The 26,730-nt window shown below is 55.5% G+C and overlaps 3 protein-coding genes across 5 annotated transcripts in view; 2 read left to right on the top strand and 1 right to left on the bottom strand.

The window, feature by feature from the left end:
- The window catches only part of POMT2 (protein O-mannosyltransferase 2), a 39,293-nt gene extending 37,490 nt beyond the window's left edge, over positions 1-1,803 (top strand). The window contains exons 19-21 of the mRNA XM_047794922.1: positions 141-281; positions 449-563; positions 1,327-1,803. Of these exons, the coding sequence (XP_047650878.1) occupies positions 141-281; positions 449-563; positions 1,327-1,432 (362 nt within the window). The 3' untranslated portion in view covers positions 1,433-1,803. The remainder of the gene's footprint in view (positions 1-140; positions 282-448; positions 564-1,326) is intronic.
- A 5,956-nt stretch (positions 1,804-7,759) lies between these two features.
- Positions 7,760-23,423, top strand: NGB (neuroglobin). 2 transcript variants are annotated; one of them, XM_047796548.1, is made up of 4 exons: positions 7,760-8,086; positions 9,603-9,714; positions 10,378-10,497; positions 23,158-23,423. In XM_047796548.1, the coding sequence occupies exons 1-4, from the start codon at positions 7,998-8,000 to the stop codon at positions 23,227-23,229; spliced, it is 393 nt and encodes a 130-aa protein (XP_047652504.1). In that variant the 5' UTR covers positions 7,760-7,997; the 3' UTR covers positions 23,230-23,423. The 2 variants fall into 2 exon arrangements, with proteins under 2 accessions (XP_047652504.1, XP_047652503.1); XM_047796547.1 differs by lacking the exon at positions 23,158-23,423 and adding an exon at positions 12,151-13,320.
- The window catches only part of TMEM63C (transmembrane protein 63C), a 70,132-nt gene continuing 64,229 nt past the window's right edge, over positions 20,828-26,730 (bottom strand). For both annotated transcript variants that reach the window (XM_047796544.1, XM_047796546.1), the window contains exons 24-25: positions 25,832-25,900; positions 20,828-22,896 (exon numbers count right to left, since the gene is read on the bottom strand). In XM_047796544.1, coding sequence (XP_047652500.1) covers positions 22,696-22,896; positions 25,832-25,900 — 270 coding nt within the window. In that variant the 3' untranslated portion in view covers positions 20,828-22,695. The remainder of the gene's footprint in view (positions 22,897-25,831; positions 25,901-26,730) is intronic.

Below are 26,730 nucleotides of genomic sequence, written 5' to 3'. Positions count from 1 at the left end.
TGGTCCATACGGGAAAGGAAGGCCCAGGAGGGGATGTGGCTTGTTCAAGTCACACAGTGAGGAGGGGGCAGAGCTGGAGTAGACCAGGCTCTCTGCCCTCCTCCCTGTGGGCTGACAGGGCTCTGCTGCTTGGGGCCCAGGGCTGTCCCAGGTCCTGCTGCGAGGAGGCGGGCAGCTCCTGTTTGGTTGGATGATCCATTACTTCCCGTTCTTTCTGATGGGCCGGATCCTCTACTTCCACCACTACTTCCCTGCCATGCTCTTCTCCTGCATGCTGACAGGTCAGCACTGCCCACCCGGACCTGGGCGAGGAGGGTGGGGGGGCGGGGGAGGAAGGGCACTGAGGGTGAAGCCCTGCTTCCCGGACCCGGACTGGGGTGGCTCCTGCTGCCTCTGACAGCAGGTGTCCTCTGACACACTGGTGCGAGGTTCCTTTTCCTTCCAACAGGCGTCCTGTGGGACACTCTCCTGCGGCTCTGTGCCTGGAGCCTGTCCTCCTTTGCCCTGGCCAGGGCCGTACATGCGCTGGGAATCCTGAGCCTGCTCCTGGGAATTGTCTACAGGTGGGCATCCCCTGCACCTTGCATTGCTGCCCCGCAGCCCGGATTCTCAGCCCCAGTGCATTTTAGAATCCCTCGGGGGCTCTTGAAGCACACTGCTGCCCCAACAGCAGGTTTCAAAGCTCCCCACGTGACCCTAAGGTACAGCCCGATGGGAGGAGCGTGGGCTAACTCCACATTCTGTCCTCTCGCCAGTGCCCCCAGCTTTTGGACCACTCTGGCCCCTGTGGGAGGGCCCCCCCCTTTAGTCACATGGCTCCGCACTGGAACAGCTCTCAGTGGGGTGAGGGAGTGGGTGGTAGAGAGGTGCGGGGAATGTGGTGTGGCTCAGAATAACTGGAAGGAGGGTGTTGTTTGGCAAACTGCCCCCCCTTCCCCACCTGGCAGGCCTCACAGACCCGCTGCTGAGAATCATTGGCCTTTAGGGACCTGGGGGCAACGTAAAAGCCTGAACAGGGAATGGGGGGCCTGTGGCCTGAGAGCACTTCCACATTTTAACAGTCTGGGTCCAACAGTCCATGACCAGACTGTGGACTCTTCTGTCTGCTGGACTTCTAGGCATTAGGTCAGCCTCTGTTAAGCTCATAGACTGTCAGGGGCTCCCGTGGCGGATGCATGCAGATGGGGTGAAAGGGGTGGGTCCTACAGGTGGAGAGGGTCCCATGCCCTCCAGCAGGAGGAGCTGAATTTCAAAGATGTGTAGGGCCTCTTGCCTCCGCTGAGGTGCTGGGGTGCCAACTGCCTCCCTCTGGGTTTTCTCTCTCAGCTTCTACCTCTTCCACCCTCTCGCTTACGGGATGGTTGGTCCCCTAGCCGAGGACCCCCGAAGTCCGATGGCAGGACTCAGGTGGCTGGAATCATGGGACTTTTGAGGCCACTGCAAGGACTCCAGCCTGAGCCCAAGAACTTCCTTGGAACAACCAGCTGTGGAGCCAGTCCCTGGATCCTCCCAGCTGTGGGGGAAGCTGCCCGAGGAACCTGCGGTATTCTGCTGCCTGCCGGGACCACGCCCTGGGAACCCCTGGAATTGAACCCACCAGAGCCATGGGTTCCACCGCTGGGACTGGCTCAGCAACAGGCGACAACATCTCGCAGGCTCATTTCCCCGAGTGTGTAGCATGAGGAAGCATGAGTGTGTGAGAGGATGAGTGTGCGTGTGAGGGTACGTGTGTCCGTATACCTGTGGAATATACACCATGACTGTGGACGGCTGAGTGTCATAAACGAAGAAATCATCCAGGGATATGGTAGTATTTTCTGGTATTATTTTCACACTGGATTTGTGTTTTTTTTGTCTTTTTAGGGCTGCACCCGAGGTATATGCAGGTTCCAGGCTAGGGGTCAAATCAGAGCTGTAGCCGCTGGCCTACACCGCAGCCACAGCAATGCAGAATCTGAGCCGTGTTGGCCACCTACACCACAGCTCACGGCAACACCAGATCCTTAAACCCACGGAGCAAGATCAGGGATCGAACCTGCATCCTCATGGATGCTAGTCAGATTCATTTCCTCTGAGATACAGTAGGAACTCCTCATACTGGATTTGGTTTGTAAGATTCATCAAAACTTCTCAGATCTCCAAGAAGGCTGCAAGCACAGAGCTCACCTTGGGATATCCCTGGGGGCAGAGCAGATGGGACTGTTGAGGCTGTGCTGCCCTCCTTCCCACAAATAAGCCCAAATGGCTGTGTGCCCCCGAGCCCCAGCGCCACTTCCCAGCTGCTTCCCCGCCTGGTTGCTTCGAGAAGTCTCCCTCGTGGCCTTAGGTGGCTAGACTTCTGCCCACAGTGTGCGCAAGGACCTGGGCCCCAGAACCAGGCGGCGGAGAAGGTCCTGGCCGTGTTGGCCCTCCTGGGGCCTGAGTTCCTCGCTGTCTGGGAACGTCACAGATGACATTGGTAGGAGGAATGGCCCCCTGTCCTTGGCTTTGCATGTTCTCAGGTCCCGTGAGCCACAGGCCATTTCTGCCCGTCCCTCTCCCTCTGTACCCAGCCTGGCTGTGAGAGGATTGCACTGGGAGCCTTTGGGGCCCCTTTCCCAGTGGATGCGCAGCAGAGTAGGGATGTGTGGTGCTGGGCTGGGGTCCTAGTGGGGCATCGGGGCGTGGGCTCCTCTGGCCGGGCTGGGCTGCTGTTCCTGTCACTCACGAAGCACTCCCTGTTTTTACTTCTCTGGTCCTCTCCTGCTGACACCCCCGCCCCACCCCGCTCCATTTCATTTTCTATCTCTGTGTCACTGTTTCGCCAGTCTCTTTTCCCCAAAGACCCAGAGCCCCTAGAAATGCATCAGAGCTTCTACTCTTTACCACTTTGAAGCCCAAACAAGAAGCTCAGAGCTGTTCCTTTCAGTTCCGCCCCACAGGAAAGGGATAAAGAAAACCCTTGGGTCAGAACTGAACTAACCCAAGGCCAGCCCTTCAGCTTGCCTCTGTGCTCCTGGTGCATGACAAAATATTATTTTGTCTTAGAGGACTGTGATGCTTCAAGGTTTAATGATGAGTATCTGCCACACTCTGTCTTCCCTCCTCTGTAGCCCCCACCAACTCTGTCAGGGTCAGAGCTCTTTAGAGCATCTTTGCTAGGCGGTTGCCACGGAGACTGGAAATTGGTCCCAAGGACAGGCTGTGCTACCTACTGGGTGGTGGGGAGGGAAGCTTCTGGCCACACTTGCTCGCTTGCTCGGACGTTCAGACCAACCATCATTAATGTTAATAGAGGAAATGCAGCAACGTCAAGAGCAAGGCAGGTTCGTTAATTAGATCTGGGGCCTGATGACCTCCCTTTCTCAGTGCTGCAGCCCTTTTGACTTCCCCCAGCAGGAAGCACTGCTGGGTGCTGAGTCTGGGCTGCTTGCTTAATTGCATTTCTGCAAGGGAAGGAGAGCGGGGACGGACAGCCTCTGCTCCCCCATCTCCTCTCCACCCCCAGGCCCAGTTGGTTTCTTCCAGGCTGGGTGGGAGCAGCCACCTGGGTGGGCTCTCCTGGAGGTAGAATGCAGGAAGCTGTGCTTGGCTCTTAGCAGAGAACAGTGGCCCCACCATGACAGATGACAGCTGGGAGGTGGCTGATGTTCCTTTGCGCTTTCTTATTTTCTAATAGGAACCTGTTGGAAGGGGGTGTACTGAAGGAGCCAGAGGGGAGCCACTGAATGAGGGGAGGGGAGAGGAGAAAGCTCAGCCAGCTTCCCCCCCCCCCCGCCCCTCCCTCCTAATTTGCCCATAGAAGTTTCCATTGTCTCTTCCACTTCCTTCCAAAGATGGGAGAAGAACTGTCTGCCTACTCCCTCCTCTTCCTCCTTGACAGACTGGCAGACATTTCTCTGGGGACAAGGCCATATGGGTTGATGCAGCCTCAAGTACTCAGGTTGTGGTGTTGGATGCTGGGGAGAGGGGCTGTCGGGATGGGGCTCTGAGTATGGCCTCCGGTCCCCAGAAGCTGGCAGAATGTGACATGCCCTACAGACTTGCTGGCGTAGGGGAACGTTTGTTAGTCCAGCCTCTAGCCAGCTAACAAATATTTTATATTAAAACAAAGTTTCCTCAGATAATCAGAGGCCACTTACTTTTGTAATAAATACCTCTTATTTTGAATGCCATGTTGTTCTCGTTGTACTTAATTGACTCTGACTTGACCTCTGGCCCCTAGAAAGAAGCATGTTTTGAGTGCAAGACCCATCCCATTGTGTCTGCAGTCTGAGGCCATTGCAATTCCAGCAGAGGTCCTGGGCTAGGCAGGTGAGCCTGATCACTGAGCCCTCTCCTGTATCAGGTCACTGGAGTAATGCTGGTTGTTATTTGATTTATTTAAACTTATTCCAAAATAAGTAGGAAACTGGACCTTATTTTTTTCCCTTTGAACCTCCTCACACAAGTATAGACAGGAATGAGAGAGTAACAGTTGTCCACTTCTGTGATAGCTGAGTGGCCCATCACAGGAGCAATGTCCATGGTGCTTACCAGAGGCCCCCAACCTGACAGGGGCCTTCTGTCACCAGGAGTCCTCTTAAGGGTCCCGAGGAGGTAAGAGCTGACGGATGTTGGACAGCAGCAGAGGAGGGAGAGGGGTCCACTGCGCAGTGAAGCTGGGCATCTTCCGAGCTGAATCCCTCTCCTCCTTGGGACCAAGAGTAGCTGGAGGTGGGAGGGGGGCATCCCGCAGATCCTCAGGAATGGACGTGCCCAGGAGAGGCAGGTTGGAAGAGGAACAAACACTTGACTGGCACAGCTTGGTTTACCAACTCCTGACACATCTGTGATGCCTAATCCTCATAAAGGCCCAGTGAAGTCAATGCTGTTTGGTCCCCATTGTATCTATGAGAAATTGATTTACTTGCCTAAGGTGCCACAGTTAGTAAATAGGACAGGTGCCAAGTCAGGCTTTTTCAGCTTTTCCAGCCTGGTCCCGGGACAACTTGGACCCTCTGAGGGAGGTCTGGACTCAGCGCTAAGCATGTTCCTTTGTATGTTCTGCCCAACACAGCGACAACTCATTCAGGGCCCAGTGTATCCTGGTGCACGCAGACCAGTGTTTTCTGGGAAGAAAAAAAGCCCTGATTTGTAGCATTTTCCAATTTCCATGGTGTAAATACTCCACCATGGCCTATTTCAGGCTACCAACCTGACGTCACTGAATGAGGAGCCAGAAAGATGCATACAACTGGCTCTTGCAAGCCATCTAAGAGCCAGTTCTGACACACCTTTGACCCAGACCCAATGACCTTGGCTTGGTCTGAACTATGGATACAGCTCTTGGTTACAGTCCATTAAAGTGAGGGAGGCAGTGGAGCGTGGAGGCCTAGAGGAGGGGCCAGAGTCTGTCCCGAGGTCAAATCCTGGCCCCACCACTTATTAACTATGTGACCTTGAGCCAGGTATTTAACCTCTGGCCTCCATTTCCTCAACAGTAAAACAAAGGTATGATAAATAGGAACTACTTCATGGAGTTATCATGAGAGTGAAAAACCTTAGCAATGCAAAGTCCCTTGTATAGCATCTGGACATGGATGCCCCATAAATGCCAGCTTGTTATTGTTGGTGATAAATTGGCCTTAGTGACAGCACTGGCTCTGGAGAGAGTCTTTGAACCCTCTCTCCATTACAGCCTCCTGCCCAAGTATCAGGCAGATGCCAGGGAGGGGAGCCCCTGGGACTTTTCCTAGCCCCTCAAGTGTGGAGTGGTACCCCTGTCTCCTGGTTGGGATACATACCCTGACCACGGAGACCCAGCCAGGGTCTTGGGCCTTTTTGCTAAGGGAAGTGGAGGTTAGAGTGCAATTAGCTCTCTCCTCCTGCTTCCTCCTGGCTCTGGAAAGGTGGAGTGCTGGCTCCACCACTTACTAGCCATAGCCATCAGCTCGTTAACTTACCAGATTCCAGACCCTCCCCAAAGGAGAAAATGGACAAGACGTGTCCCCAGAGTAGACCATTGCCAGGAAGCACAAACTGAGTGGAGTGGGAAGACTTAGATGAGCTGGATGGTCTACACGGAGCACTGGACATCTGGGTACTGACAGGTCAGTCTCAAGAGGCTTTTGGCCTTCTCCTGTCACCTGCTCACCTGACCGCAGGGCCATGGGATGCCGGCCTGGGAGTCTGATCCCTGGTCGCCCAGCCTTCTCCTTCAGCCCCCAGCCCGATTGTGCTCTTGCTCAGGCTCCTGGACTCCTTGGGACACAAGTCAGGCTGCCTTACAGCCTTGTTCCCCTGTTCCGGCCCAAAGGCAGCAACGATGGTGGCAGGGGTGGGGTGGGGCTGGGGGCCGGGAGACGAGAGGAACAAGGCGTGCTCCTGGGAGAGGGAGAGCAGTGAGATGGTGTCACCGGGCTTGGCTGGGAGCAGGAAAGAAGAGTTCTGAGGCCCTTAGTCCTGATTCAGGGCCAGGAGAAGTTCTAGAATGTAAGGACTCAACCCTCCAAGCCTAGCACAGGGATTGGGCATGCAGCCTCTCTTGTTCATCACCCATGGCCCCGGCACACCCACCTTGACCCCGTGGACCAAAGGAGGTGGGCCGAGAGGCTTCCGGAGACTTTGCTACCCAACTGCCTTACTGTACAGCTGAGGAAACTGAAAAAGAGAGGAGATGGGGCTGGCGGCGTGACATGATGCAAGGTAAATGAGGGCCCGGGTTTTGAAGAGCAAAACCTGGGCTCTCAGAACTGGGCTGGGCCTGAGGAACTTTCATGCTTGAAAGAGAAAGGTTTAGGTCTGATTGACAGGTGACCAATGGCACATAGGAGATTGTTATCCGAACTTCAAATCAAGAAATAAATAGTATTTCTATTTAAACTTTTACAAAAGTCTATTAAAAATTGCCAAACAGTAGAATGTTCTAACTCCCTTAATGTCCAGGGAATGGAATGCTCACAGCTGCTGCACCCAAGCAGAGCTGGGGCTAGAACTGCAGTTGACAGATTTCTAAAGATGAAGTCTCAAGAAAATCCAGGCCTGGAGTTCCCGTCACGGCTCAGTGGTTAATGAATCTGACTAAGAACCATGAGGTTGCAGGTTCGATCCCTGGCCTGCTCAGTGGGTTAAGGATCTGGTGTTGCTGTGAGCTGTGGTATAAGTTGCAGACTCTGCTCGGATCCCGAGTTGCTGTGGCTCTGGCGTAGGAACCTCCATATGCCGCGGGAGTGGCCCTAGAAAAGGCAAAAAGACAAAAAAAAAAGAAAGAAAAGAAAAAGAAAAGAAAATCCAGGCCTGGCTGGCAGTGGCTGTGGTCTTGGTCCTGTCCCTAAAACTGAGAGCCCTGGCGGTCCTGGAATGTCACGGGACCCAGAGGTAGGGCAGACCTCTTCCCGCCCTTCTCAGCCTTGTCACACAGGTGGGCGCCAGGCATTCTCCCGCCTCATCTCGGGTCAGCTGGAAGGAGACCCTGTTCCAAAGGGTCAAATGCCTCCAGGCAGTGTTTGAGTGAGGCTCTTGGAGAGATGGCTCTGCCAGAGCCTACCTAAGGCGACCAAGTCAGCTCGGTGCCCTAACTAGTAAGTTGTAATATTGTCACCAGTTTCCAGATGAGGTCCCAAGAGGCTCGACGATTTCTGCGAAGCTCTGAAACCGCGTCTTTTCCCATGCCACCGGCTGTCCCCAGCCAGAGCCCGTTGCCCAGAGATGAGCCTCCTTGCGACGGGAGGGGGGCGGGGGCCGCGGTTGCTTTAAAGCGCCCCAGCCCGGGCGGCGCGGGGCGGGGCGCTGTCTGAGCCGCGGGGCGCCGGGCGCAGCGGCCGGAGCAGGGTCCCCGGAAGCGCCAGCAGGCCGGGCGGGCGGGGGCGCCTCCACCTGGGTGGGGAAGGAGCCATTGCCGGACCCCGCCTGGCCCAGGCGCAGGGGCTGTAGGGGGTGCCGAATGCCCGCGTCGCCCCGGTGATGGCGCGGCACGTGCGGTGACGGTGCCTGCGCCTCGAGGGTCCCTGCCTTGCGCCCCGCGTCCCCGGGTGAGCATGGAGCGCCCGGAGCATGAGCTGATCCGGCAGAGCTGGCGGGCGGTGAGCCGCAGCCCGCTGGAGCACGGCACCGTGCTCTTCGCCAGGTGAGGGCAGCCCAAGCGACCCCGGGGGTGCGGGTGGCGGGGTGCCTCTCCAGGAATGGGTTCGAGGCGGCCGAGCCGGCGCCAGAGGAAGGAAACTGGCTCGCTGCCGTGGCGCTGGGGCGCCTCCAGATGTGCGCCAAAGGATGGGGGCACGGCGACGGCTGGCGCAGCCCCTCCTGTCCTTCCCCGGTGGTGTCGCGTCTTGCAAGCCAGGGCCGTACACCCCGCTGCTAACCGGGCTCTCTGGGTGCCCTCCAGGGTCCGCTCCGGCGGATCTCCTTACTCGCAGGCCAGCACAGGCCCGCCCCGCGCTGCGCCGCCTCCCAGGCCGTGTGCCTCCTGAGTATTCTTCTTCATTTCTTGGTTGGTGACTGCAGGGGTGCCCACGACTGCTGGTATGGGGAGACTGGGGTGTCCGGAGGACCTGGGTGGGGAGGGTGTAATGGGTGTCTGGCCGGCAGGGCACGACCTCTGGGCCCTAGGAGTAGGCACTCCAGTAACCAACAGAAGGATAAACCTTTCTGAGGAAAGGACCAAGCCAGGCCCAGAGACTAGCCAGGGGAGGAATGATAGATGCCCAGTTCTCACCACTGGAGAGAGGGTAAGGAGGTGTGTAGACCCCAAAGGGAAAGGGGAGGCCAGTCTTCAACCTCAGCTTGAGGGTGTCTGGGGCGCGGGCGATCAAAGATGCAATTTTCTCTTGCTGCGGGTTTTTAGGAGCCTTGGCTCCCTAAGCCAGCCCAGAACTTCTGAAGAGCCTTTTGCAAAACCTCCCCATGAACAAAAAGGGAATAACTTTGGAGAATCCAAATGGCCCTCCCACATGTGGCCAAGAGCGTCTGCTTGTGCCTCCCAGCTTTCCCCAAACCCATTATTTTCTCAGGCACCCTCTGTGGCTCTGCCACTCCCAAGCTGTGTGACTTTAGGCAAGTTACTTAACCTCTCTGGGCTTCTGTTTCTTCCTTTACAAAATAAGGATAGCAATTACACCCACTGCTTAGGATCATGAGGAATACACGAGTTAACCATGTGTAAAGTGGTTAAGTCAGGAAGTATAGGTGTTTGGAATATTATTATTATCACTGGCTCAACCCCCCTCAGACATGATGAGATTGGGAGGTTTTGACCCAAGAACGGAAGAGGAGGAAAGAAGGGAAGGGAGGGTGGTGGAAAGAGAGAAAGGCTTTCTTTTTCCTACTGCACACACAAGGCTTCCTATTTGAGGACCCCTTCCTGTCCCAGTCCACACCCCTCAACGGTTTATGGAGGGCCTACTCTACACCAGGTCCTAGGAGAGGCCTGGGGACATGTCGTTTTTTCCAGGATGCTCCTTCCAGGATGCATGAGAGGTGAGAAAGGGGCACGGGCAAACCTGGCAAAGGGGTGCGTGCCAGGTTGAAGGGTGTGCTGTAGTTTACAGCCAAGGCTGTGCCACCCTCTCCTGCTGCTGGGCAGCCAGGGCTGGTGGAGCCAGCAGGGCAACACCCCAGGGCTGACACCAGACCTCCCCCCACAGGCTGTTTGACCTGGAGCCGGACCTGCTGCCCCTCTTCCAGTACAACTGCCGCCAGTTCTCCAGCCCAGAGGACTGCCTCTCTTCCCCCGAGTTCCTGGACCACATCAGGAAGGTGAGGGGCAGAAGGAGTGCCTTCCTGGGAGAGAAGGGACTTGGAATCGGGAGAATTACTTGTGATTCTTGTCCCAGGCCTGGTCTTACCCCCATTTCTGCCCCCTACCCTCAATCCCCTGCCACCGCTGCTGCCCCAGCTCCCTTTCGCTGGGGCATCCGCCCCTTTCCCTCTGTGCTGAGATGGGCGGGGTCTCGGGCACGTGGGTCAGGCTTCTCCCCCACCCTGTGCTCCGCCAGCTGCTCCCAACTCTGCCCTTTGCCCTTGGCCTTGTCCCCTGGCTCCTGTAGTTGGTGTTGGCTCTGATCCATCAGGGACCATCTGCCTGTGGAAACCAAACTGGGGTTTTCTTAGAGACTGGCGACACTCACAGGGCCTCAGTGTCCCCTCGTCCCAGGAGGACAACACTGTCCTGCAGGTGACAGGTCCTGCAGGTGAGGGGCTCCTTTGAGCCCCTCAGAGGAGAGGGACTTCCTTCACGGTGCAACACTAGTAATTTGGCCACCACATGTTGAGCGCCTACTGTGTACAGGCTGCTTTCTGTCCTGGAAAACTGAGGGTCCTCTCTTCCTTCTGGTTGGGACCCCCAGGTTCTGGACTGTGAGTGGGGGCAGGGCTGGGGAGTTGCTCTGGTCTGTTTCACTGTTACCTCGGCCTTGGCAGGTGATGCTTGTGATTGATGCTGCAGTGACTAACGTGGAGGACCTGTCCTCGCTGGAGGAGTACCTTGCCGGCCTGGGCAGGAAGCACCGGGCAGTGGGTGTGAAGCTCAGCTCCTTCTCGGTGGGTAAAGGGGCTCTTCCTGTCTCCGGAGCTCCTGGCTTGAGGCCACCACTCTCTCCCAGGCCTCTGCATCTACCTGTTCACCCTCCCCACTCCCATACCTTCAAACGACAGGGGCTGAGGCCTGCATGGTCACAGTGCCTGCTGTGTGACCCTGGCACTGCCCTGACCTCTCTGAGCCTCCACTTTTTCTTCTCTAGTATGATTTCTCTTAGAACCACAGAAAGTGAAGGAGCCTTTGGGATTCGCTAGTCTGCTCGGTTTTATATTGTTGTGGATAAAACCATCCCAGAACAAACTGGCTCAAAACAATGATTCCTGGTTTCTCTGGGCTCAGTCTAGCAGTTCTTCTGTTCCACGTGGTATGGCTGGAGTCGTGTGTGTACTGCCTTCGGCTGGGAGCTCAGCTGGGGTTGGAATGTCCCTGCCAGCCTGTCATCCTTTGGGATCTCTCTCCCTGTGGCCTCTCCCTTCCCAGTAGTCTAGCTGAGCTTACTTACCGAGTGGAAGCTGGGTTCCAAGAGGGAGTTTTCCAGGAGGACCAGCCAGCCGCTGCTTGTATCGCTCTTGCTAATGTCCCACTGGCCAAAGCCAGGCACACGGATGAGCCCAGAGTCAAGGCAGAGGGGCCCCAGACCAGGGCATAAATCCTTGAGAAGTGGTGCACTGGGGACCGCTGGCCTGACAGCCTACCGCACAGTCCAGTCAGCTCTCCAGACGGTAAGCACCTTGAGCGGGGGACCGAGTCCGCCTTGTTCGCTCCATCCCCAGCACTAGCACAGGGTCTGCTGTTTAGTGCATGGTCACTACATATTTGTGGAATAAACTGTATTTTATAATTAATAATAAAAATGAGAGCCATTATTATTGTTGAAGACATTATACACAGTCACCATTGTCTCTCTCTCTGTTTTATAATTTTCTTTTTAGGGTCCTCCCCCCAGCATATGGAGGGTCCCAGGCTAGGGGTCGAATCAGAGCTACAGCTTCTGGCCTACACCACAGCTCACGCCAATACCAGATCCTTAACCCACTAGGCGAGACCAGGGATCAAACCCTCAACCTCACGGTTCCTAGTCGGATTAGTTTCTGCTGCGCCATCACGGGCACACCTGAAGACTTATTATGTATTGATGCTGTGCTAAGAGCTTTTCAGATGATTTGATTTAATCACCCCCAACAATCTGTTGAGTTAGAAGTTTTACTTTCCCTTTTTTACTGAGGCTCAGAAAGGTTAGTTAATTTGCTCAAGGTCACACAGCTCCTAAGTAGTAGAGTCAGAAAGTGAATTCAGGTCCGTCAGGGTTGCAGAGCTTGGACTTGGAACATCATGACTGCTGCCTTGCAGAGGAGGAAACGGGCCTGGGGGCAATGACTTCGCTTTTAGCTTTGTCTGAGCTCAGGGTCCCTCACAACCACCCCGTGGCCCCTCTCACAGGGTGGTTGTGAGGCTGGGGAGTGGAGTGCAATGCTTTGTTCACTTTTAAGCCTCACCTTTAAGGGGTACCCAAGGATTGGGGCAGAATCCTGCTCAGAAAGCATGGACCCCGTGCAGGACAGAAGAAAAGGCCAGTCCCCGCCACCAGTTTTTCCACTTGTGGAAGGGGCTGTGCCTTCCTGCCTTGGGAATGACAGTGCCCCTTGCCTCTGCAGGCGGTGGGTGAGTCCCTGCTGTACATGCTGGAGAAGTGCCTCGGCCCCACCTTCACACCAGCCACGCGGGCCGCCTGGAGCCAGCTCTACGGGGCCGTGGTACAGGCCATGAGTCGGGGCTGGAATGGCGAGTAAGAGGAGGCCCTACCCAGCAGTCTCCCCGGGGAGGCCCCCGACTGTCTGTGTCTGTCTGTTGGTCTGTGTCTGTTGTAGCCCGGCTCCCCTGGGCCTCCCTGCATCGTGGTCCTTGTCCCCTTGGCCGCACCAGAGAGGCGATGAGCAGGCCTGGGCCTCAGTCCCGCTCACCCCCACCTGCAGACAGGATGGCTCTTCCTTTAGAAAGGAGCTGCTGGATTTCCTTGAATTTCCCATCGCTTCCTCCCTGCTGGCTTTCTTTCCCCTCTGGCTCCCCTCTTTGGCCAGAAGGAGGAGCGGCAGTGTTTTGGTGGCAGAGGTGGCATGGGCCCCAGGAGGTTCAGGGCTTTGAGAGAATGGGCTCTTCTGTCACCCTCCCTTCCCAGGTGAGCCTGGGCCAAGGCCAGGGAGCAGGGCACCTGTGCTTCGGGCGCCTTCCCAGCCGGCCTGCCTTCAGTGCTCCTTCTCTCCCAGGGGCCTTTGCTTTCCACAAGGAAAGAGACAGGATAGCTTCAGCCTTCACCGTGGAATCACAGGCAGTGGGGGCAGGTGACCAGGAGACCTGCTGAGGAAAGGAGAGGTGACCTGGCTCTGTGATCTGGGTCTCCGGGGCCCACTCAGATGCCACCCGACAGAGCAGTGTTTTTTGGTAATGTCCTGCGGGAGCTCCCCTATTATTGCTCTGTAGGAACCAGTTAGCCAGCCGGGCTGGGGCAGGGCAGCTGATGGCCAAGAAAGGAGGGAGCTGCATTCCAGAGAGACCCGAGTCCCCGTGGCTCTTCCTCACCCCTGACCCCAGCGGCCCCTGAGTCTTCTTGTCCCCCAATCCTTTCTGCCTCTGCCCCCAGGGACTGTAGGCCCGCAGCTCCCGTATTTAATACCTGCTGTGTGCCTGCCTTAGCTGGGTGGATAGAAGAGAAAGCAGCAGGAGAGGCCCCCTACCCTCACCCTGAGCTGTCTCTCGTTTTATCTTTTGCTGTGTGCTGTGGTTGTATAAACTTATGAGGAATAAACCTGTTCCACGTGCCTCTCTGACCCTCCGGGACTGGTCTTTTCTTGGGTATTGGTTTGTGGCCAGTGAAGCTGCAGGAAGATGGTTGTAGGACAGGGTAGAAAGATGGAGTCAGGAGGCCAAGGCCAGAGTGGGTGGAAAAGAAGGGAGAGGTGCGAGGGGAGCCAGGGCAGAGTGAGGGGTCTGTGGTGGAAACTGGCTGCCAGGGCACATGACTGGACTACATTTCCCAGCCTCCCTTGCACTTAGGTGGCACATGTGAGGGAGGTCTGGCCGACAGAATGTGTGGACATGTACCACTTCCAGACCTGGTCCCCCTGCCCTCAAACTCCTGCATGTGCTCTATTATCTTTCTGCCAGCTTAATGCAGACCTCACAGTGACCTTGAGGGCCATGCGTTGAATGTGGCCGAGCCACAAGGTGGAAGGAGCCCAGGGCCCTGAATCCCTGCTTGGAGGAGAGCACCTATTAATCAGAAATGCCTTGCGGGATCCAAGTACTTCTCCAGCATGTATAGCAGGGGCTCACCCATTTTGAATTTTCCAGGAAAGAGGCATAAACTTCAATTGTGTTTGTGCCATTATGCATTTGGAGCTTGGTTTGTACCGCACATGCCCACATTGGTCCAGAGTCTGAAGCAGTCAGGGGTCTTGGAGCCCACCTGCTAGTGGACAAGGTGAGGCCAGGGATTGGATGAGTTTGGTGCCAGGACAGCAGCAAACAGCACCAAATCTTGCAGGGTTTCTTGTGAAAGCTTCCAGGTCCCCTTGGAGAGGTAAGTGCCAATCCCAAGGTGGGCTTTTTAAAGAGGTTAAGTGTGTTAACCTGGGTGTACATTGGAGTTGAAGAACAGGTGTGTGTGTGTGTGTGTGTGTGTGTGTGTGTGTGTGTGTGTGTGTGTGTTAAGGGTGGGCTTCATCTGAGCTGGTTTGGGGTTAACCTGTCACATGCTCCTGGCTTCCAAGGTATGAGGCCCTGGACCTGAGCTGTGAGTGGCTGCTGGGACTGTACCCGGGCCAGCTACCTTCACCCTGGGGTCCAGTTTTCTCAGCCAAGACCTTTGCTGCTGGTGCCAGCAGAGCCTCCTGAGTGCCCGCGGGGACCTCATTTTTGTGAAGCTCAGAGGGCCAGGTCTGCCAGGCTGTGTGACTACAGACATTGGGTCCGGAGCAGGCTAGGAATGCTTTTCCCACTGGGGCATCCAAAGTATTTTTCTCTCGTGCCCCACAGGCTCCAGTGAGAGGGCTTCTTCCACGTGTGACCAAGTAGTGGCTCAGACTCAGGTGGCCAAGCCTGGCCTATGGCTCCTGAATGTTTAACACCCACCCAGGAGAGTGGGGTGCCCTGGCTCTTGACAGGCTAAACACCCTCTCCTGATGTGCCTTGAACCATCCCAAGCATGCCTGCTTTGGCCTCTTTTGAAGGCTTCTCTTCCACTTGTACGTGTGTGTGTGTGTGTGTGTGTGTGTGTGTGTGTGTGTGTGATGTATTCCACGTCTCAGCCCTGGAATCCTCTCTCTCCTGTATTCCTCCTCATTCTATCAGCCCACGTCTCCCATTTTATACTAGAATCTCCCTCCCTCACCCCCCTTCCCTCTCTAGCTACCACCCTCCTTACTTCCTTTTGATAGCAAAATTCTTCAAAAGAGTAGTGTTTCCTCGCCGTTTTCATGTCCTCACTCCTGTGAGAGGATGGGAACCTATTTCAACCCTGGCTATCACCCCTCTCTCCCCCCCATCTTACCATCAAATTCACCAACAACCTCTATCCTGCCAAACTCAGGGGTCATATCTCAGTGTTCATCTTGCTCTTCTGCTCAGCAGCACTTGGAAGAGTTGATCGGTGCTTTTTTTATTTTAAACATTTTATCATGGAAAAATGTTAATATACACAGAAATCAGAGCCTTAAAATCTCTGAGTACCCTTCCTTCACTCAGCATCCGCCGTGAGCAACTCAAGATCTCCCGCCACCTGACCCTTTAATTTTGCTGCAGAGGAGTTCCCGTTGTGGCACAGCAGAAATGAATCTGACTAGGAACCATGGGGTTGCAGGTTCGATTCCTGGCCTCGCTTAGTGGGTTGAGGATCCAGCATTGCTGTGAGCTGTGGTGTAGGTTGTAGACGTGGCTGGGATCCTGTGTTGCTATGGCTGTGGTGAGGGCCAGCAGCTATAGCTCCAATTTGACCCCTAGCCTGGGAACCTCCATATGCCGCAAGTACAGCCCTAAATAGCAAAAAATTAAAAAAATAAAAATAATTTTGCTTCAGAGTCTCAAAGCTAATCCCGGACTTTATGTGCCTTCACCTGTAAAGTCTTCCATATGAATTTCTAGCTGATTTATTTTTTACCTTTTAGCCCGTGCTATCGTCATACCTTCCAAGATGAATAGTATTTCCTGGACATCGCCTAATGCCCTGTCCATTTTCAAATTTCACTGGTGTCTCAAAGACGTCTTGTTGCAGCAGGTTTGTTCAGTTCAAGATGCAATCAAGGGGAGTTCCCATTGTGGATCAGTGGTTAACAAATCCAACTAGAAATCATGAGGTTGCGGGTTCGATCTCTGGCCTTGCTCAGTGGGTTAAGGATCTGGCATTGCCATAAGCTGTAATGTAGGTCGCAGATGTGGCTCGGATCCCGTGTTGCTGTGGCTGTGTGTAGGCCAGCAGCTACAGATCCAATTAGACCCCTAGCCTAGGAACCTCCATATGCCATGGGAGGGGCCTTAGAAAAGGCAAAAAGCCCCCCAAAAAAGATGCAATCAAGGGCCATACATTGCAGCTGGTTGTATGTCTTAACCCCTTCGTTCTCTCGCAGCCTCCCTCCGCGTCTCCCCCATGCCTTTGATTTGTGGGAGAAACCTGGTCATTGGTCTAGTGAAAGACCAGCATTGACATGGCTGCTGCTTCTTGGTGGCATCTTTGAGCTCACTCCTCTCTGACCCATGTTTACTGCCAAGTGCAATTAGAGCTGGGCCCTTCCATCCCCTTTGAGTCCCTTTCATCCCTTAGCTTCTGGGACATGGGGCTCTCCCAGTTTTCCTCCTTCCTCTCGTGGCTCCTTCTCAGTCTCCCTTGCAGATCCTTCTCCTCCTTTCCCTCCAGCTCCTCTCCACCTTCGCTGGCTGTCGTGAGGTTGCAACCAATCCCATGCTTTCACCACCATCCAGATGCTCACCACTCCGGAGTTTACACCTGCAGCCAGACTCAGTCAGCTACCCAACATCTGCACAAGGCACCATCTCAAACATAACACAGCTAAGACGGGACTCCTGGTAGTCCCCAGACCTGCTCTTCCCTAGCGTTCTCGGCTTTTGTAAAGCACTTTGCCCAGTTGTTTAGGCTGAAGTACTGGAAGTCCGCCTTCCCCCTTGCTGCCTCCTAGACCCCACATCCAGTCTCTCCAGGAATCCTCAGGCCCTATTCCGATTTCACTACCCTTCTCCCCTCACTGCCCTGCCCTTGTCTGAGCTACCATATCGTCATTCCCAGATGCCTCCAACAGACCCCCGCCCCCAAAGGTTTTTCTGCTTCCATCTTGTCCACACCCAGTGGCCAGTAAGGGGATCATGTCTCTCCCGTGCTCAGAATCTTCCAGCAGCTTAGCCTCGAAGCCCCAGCGCCCCCTCAGACCTTGTCTCATCCACTCTCCCCCTCACTCACGCTGCTCTGGCCACTCTGGCCTCCTTGCTGGTCCTAGGGCTGCATTTGTTCCCTCTGCCCCACCAGCCGCCCCCCCCCCCCCAGCTTCCGGCCCCCTCTTGCATCCTCTGCTGGCTTGTGAGTCTCCTTGCACAGACCTTGTCCCCATCCTCCCCATCTTCCCCATCTCCAGGACACCCCCCCTGCCCCACCCCCAGCCACTGGCCATCCTGCTTTATTTTTTTTCTTCAAAGCACCTACCCTGACATCCTACGATGTAATCTTGCTTATTGCACTCAGAATCTATTGCTGTTGACATGGGAAGGCTGTCACAGAAGCCACTTCGGGCTCTGGGTTGGGGGGGAGGGGCTTCGTACCATTGGCAAAGGTGAGCGGGCAGCCAGAAGTGACCCCTGAGGCCAGTAGTTCTTATTGCCAAGTAAGGTGATTCTAATGGAAGTTGTGGCCACGCTAGGCGTTAATGACTTGTGAAGCCCAAAGGCAAATGCTTGGTGGGCCCTAACCTTTGATTACCCACCAGACACCAGCTGTCCGAGTTCTCTGGAGGCAATGGGAAGGGAGGAGACATTTCCCAGCCTGTGGCTTTGTAATTATGTACAGGCCAGAGGGTCACCCCGCCCTGAGGTGAGAGGCAGCGTGAGATGCTGAGACCAGCTTCCGGGTTCCAGGGCTGTGAAGCTGGGATTGTTTTCTTTATGGCTCCACGGGAGCTGCCCCCCCGCCCCCATTCTCCCTGCATGCCAGAGCCAGAGTCACCGAGGGTGAGTTTGTAAAACAGAGCAGTCTGGGCCCCGCCCCAGAAATTTGGCTGGTTGAGGGAGGGGGCCCGGACGGAGATTGTTTAAAATCTCCCAGGAGAATCTAATGTAAGGCACAAATGAACTTTTCCACAGAAAAGAAAATCATGGACTTGGAGAATAGACTTGTGGTTGCCAAGGGGGAGGGGGAGGGAGTGGGTGGTTGGGGAGCTTGGGGTGAATAGGTGCAGACTATTGCCTTTGGACTGGGTTAGCAATGAGATCCTGCTGTGTAGCACTGGGAACTATGTCTGGTCACTTATGATGGAGCAGGATAATGTGCGAAAATAGAATGCATATATGTATGTATAACCGGGTCACCAAGCTGTACAGTAGAAAAAAAAATTGTATTGGGGAAATAACATTAAAAAATAATAAATAATAACAAAAATAAATTTAAAAAAAAATCTCCCAGAAGACCCCGTTTGCAGCTGAAATGGAGACCCAGCCCTTGAGGCTAGAGAGAGACTAGGATTTTAATTGTCAAGGCTTGAGGGACCTCCGCTGTTCAGAAAACAGCCTCTATTGAGAAAACCTGTGAACTGAAGCCAGGCTCTGCCATGCCACCAGGGGGCCATTACAGAGCAAACCCGGAGTTTGGAGCTTCCCTCAGCATGATGGCTTTGGGAGGGTGGCAGGGAGCCGCTGCAAGCTTGGCCACAAGGCGGAACCTCCTGGAGCCCAGGGCCCTTCTGCTTCCTCTCCAGCCCCGCAGAGTCCAGCCTGGCCCTCGGTCGGGTGCTCCAAGGCCCTCTTGGGCAGAGCCCCGTCGAGCTGGCATCCTGGACTGCCCTGGCTCCAGGCCTCCCTTTTGGCCTGTCCCCCAGTCCCCCCATCGGCGCACTCCTCCCCCTTCCCAATTCCCAGACAGCAGGACCCAGCCCCCTCCTAGCGGCCAGGGTGGTCTTCTTCCCCCGCTCCCCACCGAAGCACTGAAGCACCCTTTGTGGATTTCATCTGGCTTGACTTGGAAACAATGGCTTTGAGGGGAGAGGGCTCAAGGGGATGGGCCCCAGCCCTATGCCTGGGCTCACGCCATGGACGGCTTTGAGCTCATGCCCACAGGTGGGCTGTGAAAGCTTGAGGAGGCTGTCTGGTGAGTATCCTTGGGTAGCGCGCTCGAGACTGTTCTCAGTCCTCCCAGGGAGCAGTGGGGGGAGAAAGCCGCCTCCACCCCGTTCCCTCCATCCCCGCAGCTGAATCTGCTCGAGTCAGTGATGAGGCAGAGGGGTTGGCCTCCTGTCGTCCTGTATTCAAGATGAGGTGACCAGCCCTGGGTCATCGAGCTGGTTGAAGGAAGGGCCAGAACCCCAGTCTCCTACGCCAGAACACACGACCCCCAAGGCAGGGAACTTTCCCCCTGCCATGGTGTGACAGCAGATGGAACTACTCATTGTCAGAGGGTTTTCCTATCCTGTTCAGTCTGACCTTGCAGCCCTACAACTCCCTCTTAATGCCCAACCTTTCCTTGATGCCCACCCCCCCTCCCTTGCACCGAGGCTGGGACTGGTGCAGACCAGAGCCCCACCTGCTGCTCCTTCCAGGGGCCTCCACCTGACGTCTTGGTCTTTTCAAGTCCACCTGCTAGTCTGGCCGGCAGCCGGCTCTCAGGGCCAGCACTCACCCGAGGGCTTCTGTTGCCCCTCTGGCTTCCTGGGTAGCTCAGTGACTAGAAAGGCCTCCCCTACTGCTCGGGGCCCCCCGAGAGCATCCCCAGTAGAGAGAGGCAGCTTTACTTTCTGTCTCTCCAGCAGACCAGGTAGCACTTGCCAGGCCTCCCCCTGTGAGGACAGGGGCCAGAGAAGGTCTCGGGGGTCAGAGGATCCCAGAGGGGCAGCTCTGGCCTCAGGGGTCAAAGCCACAAAGTGAGAAGTGGTGCTCCAGCCTGGCCACTTCAGGGAGCTTCGGCTCCTTCCAGGTGGAGGGGAGACCCCGCTGGGCCGGTCCAGACACAGAGGCACAGGCCGGCAGAGGTTGGGAGGACTTGTTTATTCAAGGCACGGTCATAGCGTTAGTAACAAGAAGGTTCGGCATTCTGGCACATTCCTTTAGTGTTGGTGGCCAAAGGAAGTCCACACTCCCCACTGGGGTCCCCAGAGGATGCGATGCTGCTGATAGGCACTTTGCTTCCAGAAGCGTCTGAGGAAGAGGCAGGCAGGCCCGGAGCTGCCCTGGGCCCAGGGAGGGGCACTTCTCGGAGGCTTTAGGTCACACTTGGTCCCCAGAGGCAGCGCCCTCCAGAGAGGGTCAGGTTTGAGAGGCGGTGCTTTGGGGACAGATGCGGGAGGCAGTGGGCAGTGGGGTGGGGTGGGTGGTGGTCAGTGGAGGCCGATGGGTGAGACACATGTGGGTTGAAAGAACACGTTGAGGGGGGAGGCCTGAGGAGGGCCCGGGTGGGGTGTGAAAGGAGCCAAAGCAGGCCCACACCCCCGCAGTGGCCACGAGAGGTCGAGCAGCTCTGGCTGGGCCTTGCTGGTTGTCCTGGGTCTCCAGGAAGAGTAGAGAAGTGAACAAGTCAGGAAGGTTCTCAGCATCTTCATTACCTTCTCTCAGAGCCAGACCACACTTGACCCAGATTCAGAGGGGGCGGCACCAGCCGTGTGGCCGTGTCATTTGCCGGGGCCCTTTCCAGCTTCTACAGGCTGCCGGGTGGGCAGGGGGAGGAGAGAGGCACACAGAGGCAGAAGCAGCTGGAACTGTCCAGCAGGGGCCTCGGAGACTGTGGGCCGATGCCAGCAAGTAGTGCCCAGGGACGGTGAGCCCTGAGGCCAGCTTCTGGCAGGACGCCCCTTGCCACACACCAGGGGATCGAGCAGGGCCTAGAGCCAGCCAGTCCCCAGGGAGGGAGGAGCTCCCTTCTGGGTCCTGACCACGCTGTCTGGAAAGGACCATTCCCCGCCCTCCCTTTTTTCCCTTTGTGGCACATGGCCATTCCCAGATTAGGGGTCAAATCGGAGCTGCAGCCACAGCAACTCAGCATCTGAGCCGCATCTGTGACCTACACCACAGCTTGCGGCAATGCTGGATCCAACCCACTGAGTGAGGCCAGGGATTGAAGCTGCATCCTCTTGGAGACTGTGTCAGGTTCTTAACCCACTGAACCACAACAGGAACTCCAACCCTTCCCCTTGTTGGCTGGTGAATGCTTGGAGGCGGCGGCCCTGTGGGCCTGGGTTTTGAGGAACCAGCTAGGCAGAATTTCCTCCTTATTCCTACCTGGACAAGGAGAGACCACAACCACCCCAGCTGACCCAGGCTCTCTGAAAAGACCCCTCATGCCAAAGTCTGGGCCGAGCTCTCCAGGGGGAGCAATGTTTGCCTTGCAAGTGCTATCTCTCCTCTGGGGTCAAGCTTGGAGCTCCTGGAGCTGAGACGTGAGCAAAGTGAGGTCCAGGTGCTCCAAGCTCAGGGGCCCCTGTGTGCCTGGAGGTTGATGGGAAACACCCAGGGAGGTGACCCTGCGTGCCCGCCTTCAGCAGGTTGGCTGCAGGGGCCCAGATGTTTGGAGAAGGGACTTCTGGAAAGCTCTAGAACACACAGACCTCTTTTGATTTGGCTCATTCTGGTCCACTGGGGCCCCAGCCAGCCCTTCTTTGTGCCTTCCCATACCGGCTGCCCGGTGGTCCTGATGGGGGCCTGTCCCAGAGGCTGAGCCCTGCACCCCTCTGCCTGTGACAATGGGGCTAGGTGTCACCAGTGTTGTTCCTACTCAGGTACTGGGCCCTCCAGGCCTCAGATAGTGACAGCCCTGGGAGGGGCTGTCCAGGGAGGACACCCCAACCCCCTGTAGGCCATCCCTGTGTCTGAGCCAGGACGGCACTGGAGGCTGCTTGACTGCTCTTCAGTTGAGTGCTGAGCGGCCCTGGGAGGAGAAGTTGGGGCCTGTGCAGAGGCCCGGGAAAGGCCAGCGCCTTCGGTCCACAGCATGGGCTTCTCACCCGAAGCTGCCGCCCACCTCGGTCTTACCGGTGGTCTAGGTGTTCAGATGGCTATGAGGCAGAGCAGCTCTCAGTGGCTCTCCTTGACCTTGGGCGGGGGGGCGAGGGGGGGTCCTCTCATTAGGCCCTGGAGCTTGGAGAGGTATGTCTGGTTTCTCACTCAATGGTTTGGGAGAAGCCCCCTCCCCCACCTCCCAGCCTGACAAATTCTGCCTCTGCCCCGTCCACCTTATAGCCATCAGCCCTGGTGGCTTCATCAAAATGCGCATAGGTCCCATTTCATGAACCCCGAGGGACCAAGTCCCAGCTGCTCTTGCAGGAATAGGGAGGAGAAGGTCTCTACCCTGCTGCTCATGGGGACATCTGATGAGGGCAGAGGAACAGGAAGGGGCTCGGTCAACTCCTTCAAGTCTGTGGGCTCAGCCGCCCCTGCCTGGAGGCTGCAGAAACTCTTTACAGATCCCCATGCAGGGACACCCGGAGGTGGCGGCCATCTGCGTCTTCCGTTGAGGCCCAGCACACATACCTTTGCTTCGTCAGACCGCGGGGGAGGACGGGCTGCGGGAGGGCAGGGGGGAAGGGCAGCAGCCGCAGCTCCTCGGGCAGGGCAGCTGGTAGAAGGGTGGCGAAGACTGCAGGGAGTCTCCGGTGGGCTTCTTCCTGCCTCCTTCCTTACACACGCCTTCTCCATCGTGACCCAGGAAAGTCCCCCAGCCTTCAGTCTCTGCTTAGGGCTCCGGCCACGGCTCCCGAGACATGGTGCTTGCCCGTATCCTCCATCCCATCCAGGGGCCCCTCTGCACTGCCCAGCATCTCCTGTTCTAGCTGGTCAGCAGGTCGGGGCCTCCACGTGGCCGAGAGTTAGCCGGGGCTCCGTTGGCCTTCCCAAGGTCTGCAGGAGGTAGTGGGGCGGTCCAGGGCGCCCTCCTGCCTCCTGCTGCTGGGCCCTCCCCTGGCCGTTACTCGGGGCCGGAGTCGCCAGGTGGAGGCCTCGGGTCCTGGTCAGTGATACTGGCTCTGGCCCTCTAGTTCCAGCCCTTCCTGGAACTGGGCCGAGTCCAGCTCCCTCACAAAGCCCCTCACACCACTCTCCTCTTCTCCCTCTTCCGGCTGTGTGTTCATGGTGCCGTAGGTGTGCCGGGCGGGGGAGGAGGCTGGGGTCAGGTTCATCTCCGGTTCTTGCAGCACGGTGGCCACATACAGCTGCTCAGGACAGAGGGGGAGATGGGGCGAGGTCACATCTGGGGCAAGGCCCTGGGCACACCCTGCCCCCTCATGCTCTACCCGCAGCGCCTCTGCCCCTGTAAGCCGCGGCTCCTTCCTCCTTCCCCAGCAGCCCGAGTCCTGGCCATCCCGTCCGCCCAAGTTGCTCTTGATCATTTAAGGAGCATCTATGCACTCCCTGGGCTGGTTAGTGCGAGTCTCCTAATTCCTAGCTCACTGTTCCTTCATTCTTGGTTCCAGGTCAGGCTGAACCCAGGGGGAGATGACAGTAGGCTCCCCTATGCTGCGGTCTGGAGAGACCCCCATCCCTGAGCAAGTGCACTTTCTAATACAGCTTCAGAGGCGCATCGACAACTTCCTTGGGCTGTGTCATGGTGAGCCTGTGCATCAGGATTTGAAACTGAGGCTGCAATCTGAGGTCTTGGTCATGTGACCTGTGAGATGCAGATGTGGTCCCAGGAATGCCTGGGATTAGAGCAGAATAAAAAAACACAGAAAGTACTAGGACAGACCTGTTTGTCATCCCTTGAAATGAATTTTTTTTTTTTTTTGGCTGCGCTCGAAACATGGGGAAGTTCCCAGCCAGGATTGAACCCACACCACAGAAGCAACCTGAACCACAGCCATGGCAACACCGGATCTTTAACCCACTAGCCACCAGAGAACTCCTGAAGTGACTTTTAAACCAACTCCTTATGTTGAATATAGGTAATTACTGGATAGACTTAAACCTTTCCTGTAGAAATTTATTTCAGTGAAACCAAACAGCCCTAGTTGATGAGGAAACAGTCTTTCTACAAAAGAATTTAGATATTTACTTAAGGCCAAAGGAAACCCCATAGATGACTTTTTGGTCATGGGGAAAAATGGCAACTGAGCAACGGAAGAAGCCAGCAGTCATCTCTGAATCCGGAAGTCACTTCAGCATCATTAATGGCAATAGATGGGACATGCTCTCTCTCCCACTGTGTTCTTGCCTCTAGTGTTGAACCTTTCTATCTAACTTCTGGTTTTCAGGAACTATAATAGATAGAGTGACCTGCTGTGAGAGATCATGAAGAAAAGGCCAGAAAATCCAGACAGTGGAAAAGTCAGCAGAACGACTGGCTTGGTCTCTCCAAGTCATAAAACAGAGACAGTGCTCAAATGAAAGGGGCATGCACAGCTGCTGGATTAATCTATCACAGGGACTGGATTGGATCTTGGTTTGGACAAGCTATGGAAGAAATTTCTGGAACATGTAAGGCAAGCTAATTTGGACTGAATATTTGAAGAGGTAAAAAGATATATATGTAGAAAGACGGAGACTGTTGACTAAAAATGCAGGTTATAGAATAGTGTGCGTTATTATGTCATTTTAGCAAATCTGAAAGAATATACATTCAGGTATCAATGGTCATCTCTGGGTGGTCAGAATATGAACTTTTTATTTCCTTATTTTTACTTATCTGTTTTTGGACACCACTGTTATAATAGTGAAAGAGTTAAAAAAAAAAAAAAAAAGCAGTTCCAGTAATTTTTTTTTTTTTAAGCTTGAACTCTAGAGTCTGTCAGACCAGGTTCCAACCTTGGTCTGCCACTTCCTTGCTCAGTAGTACCCTGGGTCTCAAGAAACTCACCTTTTTGAGCCTCAGTTTCCCCATCTGTAAAATGAGGATAAAAACCCCTACTGTGCAGGTTTAGCATAAAGATCAAGAGTGAGAATGGCGAAGCATCTGGTTTGTAAGATTTCAATAACCGACTGCTGACAATGTTTGAGAGGGGTCATCTTGGAAGGGCCCCAAGGGAGATGCCATGTGAAGACAGATTTTCCTGCTTTGAGATGTCTCTCTGGAACCGAAGCTCCTTCTCTCCCCTGCCACCTCCCAGAGGTCATCGGGCCCTATCTAGGGGTTTGTTTCAGAGCAAGGCAGACCTGCGGGTCTGTGCACTTGATGTAGGAGTGTCCACCCACTGCCGTGTCTGCTTTCACCCCACTCTGCTGCAACCAGAGGGCCTCTTCTCCCATGGGCACTGCTGCCCATTCTGCCTCGGCACCAGGCTGGAAACTGCCTTCGGTTCCCCAGGGCTCCAGATTCTCTCTTCTGGGCCTTTGCATAGGCTGATTCTCTTCCTCGAATGCTCTTCCCCATACCCTATTCCACCTGCTGACGCTTACTCTCCCCTTCCTGGACTCCGATTAGATGTCCCCTCCTCTGGGAAGCCTTCCCTGAGTGCCCAGGCTGGCTGGCGCCCTTCTTCAGCACTCCTTCAAGGCACCCTGGCATCAGGGCATCGGCTGACCTGGTACCCAGCTCACACTTTGGTGGCCCTGCGTCCACCCTTGTGGCCGGGCTGCGGGCGAGCACTCCTGCCCCTCCAGGCTGAGCCACGGTGTGGCAGCCAACGCCCGGCCTGCTGGACCCTGGCACTCTGAGTCCGGCCTTGTCTCTTCACAAGCTGATGGGCTCACTCATCCGGCGCGGCCCCTGCCTTACCATTCCGTGCAGACCTCCAATAGCCTGCTGCAGCTCTGTCTGCGCCACTCTGCCTGGCACCTGTGCCCTGGGAGGCAGCCTTCGGTCCTGAGGCCGAGCCCCAGCATGTCCCTGCGTCTACACGATTCAGCTGGCTGTGGCTCGGTTCGCCCTGACCTTTCTCTTCCTCTCTGCGTTCTTTTTAGAGAATGCCTTGTAGTAGTAGTAATTCCTGGATCTTCTATCTTTATGACTGCTCTTCAGCCAGGGCCACGGCAGAAATTTGACCTGGGCCAAGTCCTGCTGCGTCAAAGGGGGTTGTCTGGGAACCCCCACCCCCGCCCCCAATACCCATGGTGGGTGCTAACTGCTGGAGCCCCCACAATGCTGCTGGAGTAGCCCACCCCTGCAAGCAATCCCCCCTCCTGACCTGTCCCAGGGCAAAGGCTCTGACTCACAAGGGAAGTTGGCGTAGAGGAGGTGCTGCTGGGCTCCAGGTCAAACACAGTTTCCATTTCCTCCTCGGGCTGCAGCGTGCGTGGAAAGAGACGTGGAGGGTCAGAGGATGTGGGGGTTACTCTTTGCCCCTGCCCTCCCCACATCCAGAGAAGCCTGGGCCTCGAGCCTGGGCCTCTTGCTCCCCTTAAAGTCAACTCATTTTCTGTTTTTACCAGACCTGCAGCGCAGCTGGCAGGGCTGACACCCCGGGGCACAGAGAGAGGACCGGGATGCTGCGGAGACTTCAGGACTGTTCCCTTCGCAAGGACCATTAGGGGGAAAGTAAGCAGAGCGGAGGATGGGGTTCGAAGATGACCCCGCTTGGACTCTAGCAGAAGCCTTGACATCAACAATATCTTCTTTACACAGCAAAGGAAACCATAAAAAAAAAAACCCCAAAGGACAACCCACAGAATGCCAGAAAATAGTTATAAGCAATGCAACCAACAAGGGTTTACTTGCCAAAATATACAAACTCATACATCTCAACAACAACAACAACAAAACCCATTTGAAAAATGGGCAGAAGGAATTCCTGTTGTGGCTCAGGGGAAACAAATCTGACTAGTAACCATGAGGACGCAGGTTCGATCCCTGGCCTCGCTCAGTGGGTTAAGGATCTGGCGTTGTCATGAACTGTGGTGTAGGTTGCAGATGTGGCTTGGATCTGGTATTGCTATGGCTGTGGTGTAGGCCAACGGCTACTGCTCCAATTCGACCCCTAGCCTGGGCACCTCCATATGCCTCGGGTACGGCCCTAAAAAGACAAAAAAAAAAAAAAAAAAGAAAGAAAAAGAAAAATGGGCAGAAGACCTAAATAGACATTTTTCCAAAGAAGACATATGGATGGCCAGCAGGC

The sequence above is a fragment of the Phacochoerus africanus genome, chromosome 9 (genome assembly GCF_016906955.1).
Source record: "Phacochoerus africanus isolate WHEZ1 chromosome 9, ROS_Pafr_v1, whole genome shotgun sequence".
NCBI lineage: Eukaryota > Metazoa > Chordata > Mammalia > Artiodactyla > Suidae > Phacochoerus > Phacochoerus africanus.
Note: the sequence above shows the minus strand (reverse complement) of the source record. Positions and strands in the feature narration are given on the sequence as shown.